Source organism: Octopus bimaculoides, chromosome 14, assembly GCF_001194135.2.
Source record: "Octopus bimaculoides isolate UCB-OBI-ISO-001 chromosome 14, ASM119413v2, whole genome shotgun sequence".
NCBI classification, from domain to species: domain Eukaryota; kingdom Metazoa; phylum Mollusca; class Cephalopoda; order Octopoda; family Octopodidae; genus Octopus; species Octopus bimaculoides.
Genome location: NC_068994.1, coordinates 24,835,051 through 24,846,692, shown reverse-complemented (window position 1 = coordinate 24,846,692; position 11,642 = coordinate 24,835,051). Strand labels below are relative to the sequence as shown.

Genomic DNA, 11,642 nt, shown 5'->3' with positions numbered 1-11,642 from the left:
AAGCATAATCTATGTACATATTAAACAGAACAACAAAAGTTATAACAGATAGCAGGGTTGGTAGTTTTCACATTTCGGTAATTTTTCAGATTAACACCCGCACAATTACCTAACCCTAAACCTAACCCTAAGCCTAAAACCCTGACCGTGACCCTAAAACCGTAACCGTAACACTAAAACCCTATCCCTGACCCCAAAACCCTAACCCTAACACCCTAGTGAAAATCGTGCGGGTGTTAATCTGAAAAATTATCCACATTTTGCAATGTGTTGTCCTGTCTACAAAAGCTCTGTAGTTTGTATATTTACAAAACATTGACGAACATGAGTTATATTGTAGTGAATGCTTGTGTGTACGTGCACATGTCCAATGATTCACAATTAGAATTAATCAAACTTCATCACACATCTTACAGGTAAATAAAAATAAAAACAAAGTAAATTGGAAAAAAAATTTAGAAATCAAACACACACACACAATATTCCTAAAATTGCTCAAATTTCTAACTTTCCTTCAAGTATGTGAGTAACCTGAAATTATCTTTTGTTTTCCCCTTTGTTTATGTTCTAATTTACAATTCATTTCCACTGTAATCACTTTGGAGGAAAAGGTAAAAAATTAACCTAGTGGTTTTGTTTCCTTGGAAAGACAGCGACTAGTCTAATATCTTCCTAAAAATAACAAAGAAAAACAATTTTTAAATCCTTTCCATATTAAGATACAAATTCATTTTTCTGTTGTTTTTTCGAGGTTGTGAACAGATTTCAGACTGTCTAACAAAGGCAAGTGCTCCTCTCTGAGATGTTGAGAGACCTATTAAGCCAGTAATTATTGAATTTTGAAGTTTTGAAAAACTTCAGTATGTCAGCATACCTATATTGACTTAAAATTCGAGATGACCAGCAATTTGTTAATATTCTCTCCCTTAGGACAAAGACTGAGTGTCTAAGAGATGAATGCTATGTTGTGTATTCAAATAATATATATATGAACAGCTTTAAATGTGTTGACCACTAAAAACATGAGACACATAGGTAGTATGTTTTCAAAAATAGGGAGAGATTTTTGAGAGAGACTTGTGATTTTGGTGAAGATAGAGTCATGCTCTGAAGTTTACTGTATATGAATGATGTCAAATAAGCCATTAAGGAAAGGTTAACCTCTTCTTTCTTTTTTTGCTAGGTCAAGATGATGAAATTAATTCTACTGAAACTACTGCAAGTTGATAACTAGAAAAGTCATGAGTAAGGAGGTGCTAAGACAAAATGCTAGATATAGTTGATAGTATGGGGTGTAGGAAGAGGGCATCAGATACATCAGTGATTAAAAGAAAAGAGGATGAGCTTGCATAGAGGTATCATAAAACAATCAAGCAGTGAAGAATAGCATCCATTGTAGTGGTGGTAGAAAAGACAGAGAAGAGACAGCACTTCTGTAGGACAGGAACTGACGTCTGTGAGTGATATTATGCCAGTTAATCAAGTGGCATCTCTCACTGGAAGCAGACTAGAACCCTCATTGTGGATCCCCCCTAAGCTTCCTTGTAGTGTCAGTAATTACCATAGGCTGAAATATTTTCTGGTTCAGAAGAGGACTAATCTTTGAGATGCAGTCCTAACTTATATTAATTCTCAAAAATATAATTACCAAATTCGATGACTGGCACCCGTGCCATTGGAGCGCTAACAACACCATCCGAGTGGGATCACTGCCAGAGAAACGGTCTTGCTTCCGTGCTGGTGGCACGTAAAATGCACCATTTGAGCACGATCATTTCCAACTTCGCCTTACTGGCACTTGTGCCGGTGGCATGTAAACAAAACATTGGACTGACTCCTGTGCGGGTGACACGTAAAAAACACCATTTGAGCATGGCCGTTGCCAGTACCGCCAGACTGGCCCTCATGCCGGTGGCACGTAAAAGGCACCCACTACACTCTCAGAGTGGTTGGCATTAGGAAGGGCATCCAGTTATAGAAACTCTGCCAGATCAGATTGGAGTCTGGTGTAGACATCTGGTTTGCCAGTCCCCAGTCAAATCGTCCAACCCATGCTAGCATGGAAAGTGGACGTTAAATGATGATGATGATGATGAGTGCATGAATTTGGATGAAGTTTGTTGATAAGGTATAATGATCATTGATCTACATTGTGAATGAGGTTTTTACCAGTTGTCTCTTTCAACCTGCCCAGGTAGGTTGAATATAAGTAAGTTGATTATTTGAGAGCATTTTCTTGTGCTGAATTTGAGTTCTTTTTAACTTACAAGCTGCAGAACTATAATCAGAAAAATACATGCCTTTATTTCCTTCATATGTTGCACATATCTCAGGAAAAAGTTGAAGAAACTTCTCAATGATCTTTACTTCTACATTCAAAGGTTTTGTGGGGTCTACATCATTCATGAAAACACTGATGCAATATTCAACAATTTGATAACTTCACTCCTGGCAAGAATCAATATATTCTAATATGACTTACATTACTAGTATGTACAGATGATAGTAAAACCATAATCATCATTTTAACGCCTACTTTCCCATGTTTGAATGAGTCAGATGAAACTATGTTAAGGCACAGTTTTTTATGGCTGGCCAACCCTTACCTATCCTCCTCAGTCTATTGAACAATGAACAGCCTAAATATGGTTACAAGGAAGACTGGAAACAAACAACAACATTTGTATGAACAGCGAGGTTTTTGTTTACAATCAACAAACACAAATGGGAAGACGAAGGAAAATAGAAACTCATTGCGCGCACACACACACACACACACACACACACACACACACACACACACAATGAGCTTCTTTAATCAAATTCTATCAATCCTTTTGTTATCATATTTCTGCTGAAATATACTAACCTTGTTTCAACTAATTTTTGAAATAACAAAGAATTTAGTGAAATAACTTTGACATTATCAATCCAGAGTATGAAACATAAAATAACATGAAATTTTAAGGTAAGTTTTAGTTTACATTTCTTAAAAACAAGGAATCTATACCATATAGCCAGGGGCAGTCTCAGGTAAGTTGGTATCAAAAGGATTAACCTCATAGAGTATTGGTCAACTCATACATACAGTAAACAACACTAGCTGACAGTTTGGTCCATGCAGTTGGACTAAACCCCTACCAACATCACTGTGAATTTTTTAACCACATAGCCATGCATGAAATATTACTGATTATATTCTCCAAATGTATGAAAAATTACTGATTATATTCTTCAAATCCAAGCTTTCTTTCTTTAATTAAAACATTAAATAAACAAATAAATTATTAATAAATAATATCACTGAATTCTAACTCACTACTAGAGTTATAAACTACTATGATACTCAAAAATCAAAAGTTAAATGTCTGAAGAATTTTATTTGATAAAATGGAAAAAAAATAAATGTATATAATGAAAACAGGATGTTGATTGACAAGAAGTGTTTTCTTAAGTAAGGCTAAACTTTATATAAGAATAGGCTGGGCAAAGTTCAGAGAGCTCCTACCTTTGTTAGCAACAAAGGATCTCTCCCTCCTCAGAATGGAAAGCAGACTGTATGATGCCTGTGTGCAAACAGCTATGCTGCACAACAGTAAAGCATGGGCTGTGACCACTGAGGACAAGTGTAGGCTTGAAAGAAATGAAGTCAGCATGCTTCACTGGATGTGCAATGTCAGTGTGCATGTATGACAGACTGTAAGCATCTTGAGAGAAAAGAATTGGGCACAAGAGGCATCAGATGTTATGTGCAAGAGAGACAACTGCGATGATATGGTCATGTGATGCATGTGGAAGAGGACAGCTGTTTAAAGAAGTGCTGATCTGTAACTGTGGAGGGAACCTGTGGAAGAGATAGACCTAGGAAGACATGGAGGCAATGACTAGTGACCAAGACTTTTGGCAATATGCTGTGCTTAAGACCTGTCAAACCAAGTGAAATCATAGTCATGGCCAATACCAGTGTCACGTAACTTGCATCCATGCTGGTGTCATGTAAAAAGCACCTTTCAAGTGTTGGGCCTTACAGAGGCAATGTGGTCGATGTCGGTGACAGATAACTAGCACCCATGCTGGTTGTATGTAAAAAGTACCTTTGGCAACATGCTATGCTTGAGAAGACCTATCAAGCCAAGAGAAATCATAGTTGTCGCAGATACTGGTGTCATACAACTAGCATCCGTGCCAGTGGCATGTAAAAGCACCCATTACACTCTTGGAGTGGTTGGCATTAGAAAGGGCATCAAGCTGTAGAAACCATGCCAAATCAGACTGAAGTCTGGTGTAGCCCCTCAGTTTACCAGCCCTGGTCAAAACATCCAACCCATGTCAGTATGGACAATGGACATTAAATGATGATGACGGAAGAGTGCTTAGTCCCTGTTTTGGGCCCCAAACAACAATTTTTAGGACTCAATAATAATTACAATTACTTGCAACAGAGGACTTTAAGAATTAAGGATGTACATTCACCACGAGAGGTCATCAATGATATTTGGAGCAATTGCAAGCTTCACAGGTTCGAGGCAAGATGTAATGATATGTCCTTGATAACTACATTACTTGTATTTTTTGATGTTGAAGGAAACAAGATTTGCATAACCTCATTAAAAGGGTTGACATGAGATATATTGTGTTACAATGTGGATAACGTTTAGGTGGAGAAAAGTTAAGGATGAATGAGAGGTGGCATAATCAGCACAAGAGTGGGAATTGTTGATGACATGTAGGCCATTGATATATAGGAGAAAGAATGTTGAGGGCAACACAAACTATATGCTGGAAAACATAGTCTAGCACATAATAATAAAAGATCAGTTACAGTAGGGGGACAACCCACGGCTTTTATCTTTATTCAATTTCAGTTATTTTAGACCAGTATAAAACTGATACTTATTCATTATTATCTAACATGATGAAAGAAATCTTTGGACATAGTTCTATTATGTATAGGGTCTGGTCTGTAACTTTACAATGCAAGTGTTGAAAGCAATTCATTTGAAATTGAATATAATTAACATAAATGATAAAAATGTAAAAACAAAGCATACTTCAAATGATGTAGATGAGAAATTGAGAAATAAGTTTAAGTAATAATAAAAATTATTTATAACTACCATGTGATTTTTAAACATTCTGTTGACCGAATTCTTAACGTTAATTCTGTCTAATACAGCCACCTCTTTATGATAGATTTATTATTATTATTTTAACAACTAAACACCCTTTTAGTTGAACCAAAGTTGATTAAAATCCTGAAAGGTATCAAACTCTGACAAACAGTCATAGCCCAACAGAACTGTGCAAGAAGAATATGCAATTGGAATTAAATCAGCACTTTATGATTTGAGCAATAAACAGGGGTCTTTTATGTTTCAAAGCAATTTTGAGAGTATTCTTGTACTGGTTTTAGCTCTCTCTTCTTGAGGTACTATTCTTAACAATCAGTATGTAGTAAGTCTAGATTTCAAAGCCAAATTGTGTCATAACTGATTAATAAATCCATTTTTTGGTGAAACAAATTTTGTGAGTACCATAGAGTTTAACCAAACTGCTTCAAGAGTCATTCCTTAATTAGAAGAGTGGTCATCACTGTATCATGAATTTGCTTCACCAGAGCAAACCACAATAAACAGCCAATGAGGAAATTCTCTGTTGAATTACTTGACATGTTAGAAAAATAGCAGCTAAATCTCCCTCAAATCACTCATTACTGTCTTAATAAAGAAAGAAGACATTGCATATTGGAATCTTAAATGCACCAACCTGAAAATAGGATTGATTAATCACAACTGGAATGTATTTCAATATAAGATTGTTCAACGAGACTGAACTGATACTAACAGCAATAAAAATATAAAAAAGAGCATATAAAAGATCTGTAGATGAATACATGCGTAAAAATGCAGGTAAACATATGAAGAGAAAATATAGGTGAAACTTTTAATGCAAAAAATCCAGTTGAGCTTTAAACTAAAAAAAATATAAATAAACAGAAGTGACCTTTGTGTATCAGACTTTTTTCTGCATATCAAAACAAAATGATGTCTGAATGAAAATAACACTGATCACAACAATTAATAATACCTTTTCATAGTGAGTGTCCACACACAAATAGGAAAGATATGCAGTGAGGCAAGCAAAACAGCTTTCACAATAGGTACTACCACCCAAGCTTTCAGCTTCTTTGTACATTTCATTGATGGTGTTTATTGTTTCTGCAAATGTTGATCTTTCAATCTGGAATGTTAAAGATTAAAGTTGGTTAGAATAGAAGACATTATGTAGCTGCAGTTAAAGATTATTTATTTATTTATAATGGGAGTATTATAAGTATTTTTAGACTACATGAAAGCTGCAGTGATGAGCTTGATGATGTTGAAATGTTGCATTGTTATCGTGTAGTTTGAGTTAATCTTGGCCATACAATCTTATGGTATATAATAGGTCAGTCAAAGAATTGGATATGATAATAGACTCATTGCTCCAGATATAATTTGTCTCAGCTTGGTTAAGGATGACACCATACATTCTGCATAGATTATTATATGGGTTGCAGTATGGGTATGTTGCAATTCCTTCATTGCCCACTTTTGTTCTTATATAAGCACAGGATCAGTTAGTGGCCATATTGTAGGCAAATATAGTGAATATGGTAGATAAATGTTTTGGTAACCATATCAGCTCACATTTGAGAGAGAGAAACAGACAGACAGACAGAGAGTAACTGCAGAAGTGTGAAAAACCAAATTGGCTTTGACTTGAAGCACAGACAACCAGAACAAATACTGTAAGGCATTCTGGCATTTAAAGACTCTGCTAATTCACTACCAAGATAGTGGACTTGATCAGAATGTGACTGCTACTGTTCCTCTTTGGCCAATAAGCATTTGTGGTTCCAAGGCATAAATTCTGAACAAATTTGAAGAGAACATAATCAATGTGCTTGAAATGTGAGTGAATAGGAAAGTGTTACTAGTTTCTTACAAAGACCATTGAACAAATGCAAGTGTTGCACAAGTAGATGAAAGATAACAACCCTTTAACATTGTGAAAAAACTAAAGCTCATCTATTATCCATAATTGAAGCAGAGGTCTGGAAAGCATTATCATCATGGAAGGAAGAGTAGAGGGTACTAGATCAAGAGCCAGACAAAGAATGCAATGGATGGACAATATCATGAGCTGGTTGGACAAGAGTGGCAAGGCAGCTGGGGAACTTGCACTTAATCGGGAAGATTTTGTTGTAGTATCATTAATGTGCTGCAGCATATGATACAGGATGACAATGACAACTATTTCTCTGCTCTTATTATTGGTGATGTGCAGCACAGTATTGTGTTTAAGTCACAAATGATATTATTGTTGAACCACTAAAATATTTGAGCTACATATTGTACATTTGAACCAGATAAATTTTGGAGAAGTCTTGTGTGCTATGAAGAGAATAAAATTCTTGTCAGTAAGGCATGGAAATAATTAAGCAGGAACAGTACTGGCGTTAAGTGCCTGATTATCAACAGTCATCAGATACCTCCACTGAAGTGGAGAGAATCAATTATTGCTGCACAATAATGCACAAAGTTCAAACATATGATTAAATTTTTATCTGGAAATCTTCAAATGATCAAGTGCGAGCCAATGAGGGACATTAGATTTTGACTATTTTGCTACTGAATAAAGAATAATCAATGACTGGATACTTCTGTTGCAAGGTATTGTACCTTGTTGACGATGACTTGAAAAAGACAGGTTTGACAGAGCTGTCTGAGTGCCAGTACCAGTTACAGTAGATTTAAGATTGTGATGTGTTATGCTTGCTAAAAGTTTGAAATAACAGAAAATCTACTCTGAGGAATGGAATTGGCAATTTAGCAATGACAAAAATGGCCATTGAAAAAACTCGATGTAATCCTATAGTTGGTTAAAAAGAAAATGTTCAACTGCTTGGAATACTATTAGTATTGATTTCCTGCCACTGGGCACAAAAACAAATGGTAAAATGCTAACCTTGCTGAATAATCTACAAGAAAATGGATGTCTGTGATTCAGTTGTTGACATAAAAAAGGCAATGAGTTGTTTCCTTATTAGATGCATAGTTGTTGCTAATTCTTGGTTTTGGTGTAAACCATTAGAGATGGAATTTTATTGAAAGTACAAGGCTGTGCTGGATGCAATGGTAAAGACTACTATTAGACTTATGATTGAATCAACACTTCCAAATGCCAGGTCTGGGCATACTGGACTCAAGGCAACACCAATGTGGAAAATTATGCAAATGACTCCTGCTTCCATAAGTAAGACTCTTGATCCTGGAGTTGAGCTTAGAGAGCCACTATTTCCAAAGTAGACAATGAAAAACAGATTGTGATAGTTAAATGAAGCACTACCTGAGACACAGTCAATAATAGTGAAGAGACAACAACGCAACCTGTTAATTCAGAAAGTTTTACAATAAAATTTTGTCCTTAGTTGATGACAATATGATCCGAGAATTAAAAGGAAGCTTTTCTAAGAAAAGCTGCAAGTAAAACAAAAATGAGTATAATTTTTTTTTATTAACTGACATTGATTGAATATGTTAGTAAAATAACTTCCTTAAGAGTAAGTCTTCTTCACTGATAATTACAAGCAGAAGCAATGAGTCATCATTGAAATCTTTACTAAGAATGGGTGAAGGCTGTTTAACATCCACAGAAGGCTACAGCTCTTATGGAAATGACACTGTTGACAAGAGGAATGAGCATAGATGGATGAAGTTTAAAGAAGGTAAACCAGCATTGAAGTCAGAGACCAACTGTAACCACTGACATGAATAGCCAGTGAGTAGATAAATTGATTGATGTAAACAGATCAATCACAATCTATGAGTTCACTGTGCAACTGGAATGAGGTCATAATGCATTATAGAAGATGGTGGAAGATTCTGGGTATCTCAGCAAAATAGGTACTTCAACAATTGATATTCAATTTGAAGGAGAGAAGGGTGGAAGTCTGCTTTGATCTCCTTATAAGTATACTTCCACCCTATCTGCTAAAAATAAGGCTAAATAATTACTTTTTCCTCATTTTCATCACTGGAGGTCAAACAATCATAACAAATTGTAGATGTTCTGAAAAAGTTTATTCAAAAGATTTTTTTTCAAGTTATAAAATATACACTCAGTAGAAGAAAACCTAATTAAAGTAAATTAACAAAGAATACAAAATTACTAATTGTTTCACACTTAGTGTAACTAACCCTTCCTTCCAATTCAGCAGGAAATTTTGTCTGGAATCTGACTGGGGTACCATCTGTATAGTCTCGCTGAATGAAAACTTTAATTCCATTAGGTTGTGGAATCCTGGATATATCCTCCATTGGTATGGCCTCACTGAAAGAAGAAAGATGAACAGAAAAATATTTAGAGGCAATGTTAATGAAGCTACATAATAAAGATTATTGTACAAAGGAGGAATTTAAGAGCTATATGAGACAAGGTTATTTTAAATTATATCCTAGTTAGTGTTCTACATTTGTACACAGATACTCTTGTATAACATCTATAGTATCTTATGCATGACAAAATGGTAGCATGACTATATGTTGGAAGGTATTTCATTTTTTATATCATGCATTTTGTGAGTATTAGCCTCGGTGGTTATAAGTTTCCAACATCTCAATTACTGATTTACTGCAATTTAAGTAGAATACAAGCATATCATAGGCTTCTGCTCCATCTACCAAATTTCAGAAAGTATTTGCCAACTAGGATCCAGAAGCAAACTTCTTAACCACACAACCTGCACCCATATGCAGTCCATGACTAGATTCATGGACTGGATGTATTAACATATTGACCAATATGATTGGCGAATGTGGCCTGAGGCTATATACTGTAGTAGCTTCCTGAAATACATGCATGTGTATATAGAGAGTAGCAATTGTTATTTAACCCAAGGTCAATTCTAAGCTAACTTATGATCAAAGGCAATCATCTTTTATTCAAACATTAAATAGATGCATCCTATTTTTTCATCTTCAATTCAAAGATCACAAGTCAGGTAGTGGATGTTAAATCTAGTAAACATGGATAAAAAAAAATATTAAAAAAAAACATTAAAAAACACGCTAAGAATCTTCTCTTTACCCCTATTTTTGTCAAAGCAAGTTCAAATCTACTGACCTCACTAATTTTCAAGGATCATGCATGTGTATTGCTGGGTTTTCTTAGACTAATTGTAAAAAAATAAACGATATGCTAATGAAATATATCAATATGGCCAAAACAATAAAGCAGAGGAAAAATGTTTTGGTTTGGATATTCGATTATTATGCAGACTGCTAGAATTTCCACTGGATTAAAATTATTTATATATTTTCTATCTTTCCGACAAAGGGCTACGCCCCAAACGTCATGCACTCTCTCTTTCCTTTCCTGAGCGTCCAATAACGCTATCCGTATCACGTCCCCACTTTGTTGTTTTTTTGTTATTGTTTTTATGAACTTATATATATATATATATATATATATATATATATAGGCACAGCATGGCTGTGTGGGAAGAAGCAAGTTCCAGGCTGTCCCACTGCATAGCACCTGGGGCAAGCGTCTTTAACTATAGCCTTGGGCTGACCAAAGCCTTGTGAGTGTATTTGGTAGGCAGAAACTGAAAGAAGTCTGTTGTATCTATATATATATAAAACTGAAAATGTTTAACTGATTTCATTCAAATTTTATTAATGCCTTAATTAGGGTCCATGCAGTGTCATGGGCCAATAAAATTTTCAACTTCTTACCTAATATGATCCCAAAGCAACCTCTTATCTCTTACACTATTTCAGTATTACATGTGAAAAGTGAAACAATAACATCTCTATTGTAATGTGAGATCATACTTTCAGTTTTAATAGTTTCATTATTAATACTTTTACTATGTATATATAAATTATTTTCACTGTGAATGCATGTATGTATGTATATATATATATATATATTATTTTTTACTTTTTTGCACAAAACATTTTCATTCTCCCTCTTCTTGAAAATTTGCCATGCAATGAAAGCTGGTTAGAAATCCTTTTTACACATCTATATTAAAATATGCTTTCAGTTTAGCATTCTGCCTTATTATTGTTTTTCATTTTCCTATTATTTCTCCATGTGCGGTTAACACAACCCCACTATTTAGGTACAACAAGCACCAATATTTACTGGAAAATAGCAATCGATACAATTACGACGCTATTGTATATACTGGCAAAAATGTGTGTATGCAACAAATATGAAAAATTTGTCTTACAATAGCGTCGTAATTGTATCAATTACTATTTTCCAGTTGATGCCTTGTTGGACCACTCCTCTGAATTAATATATATACCCTTATGAGGCTTTATTTTGCTGGAAATTAACACATTTGTATTGAAATATTTTTCATATATCATCATCATCATCGTTTAACGTCCGCTTTCCATGCTAGCATGGGTTGGACGATTTGACTGAGGACTGGTGAAACCGGATGGCAACACCAGGCTCCAGTCTGATTTGGCAGAGTTTCTACAGCTGGATGCCCTTCCTTACGCCAACCACTCAGAGAGTGTAGTGGGTGCTTTTACGTGTCACCCGCACGAAAACGGCCACGCTCGAAATGGTGTCTTTTA

The 11,642-nt window shown here is 35.1% G+C and overlaps 1 protein-coding gene across 1 annotated transcript in view; it reads right to left on the bottom strand.

Annotated features, from left to right (window-relative positions):
- Window positions 1-3,360: 3,360 nt before the first annotated feature.
- LOC106881403 (uncharacterized) overlaps window positions 3,361-11,642 on the bottom strand; it is a 48,566-nt gene continuing 40,284 nt past the window's right edge. The window contains exons 3-4 of the mRNA XM_052973137.1: window positions 9,243-9,375; window positions 3,361-6,240 (exon numbers count right to left, since the gene is read on the bottom strand). Of these exons, the coding sequence (XP_052829097.1) occupies window positions 6,013-6,240; window positions 9,243-9,375 (361 nt within the window). The 3' untranslated portion in view covers window positions 3,361-6,012. The remainder of the gene's footprint in view (window positions 6,241-9,242; window positions 9,376-11,642) is intronic.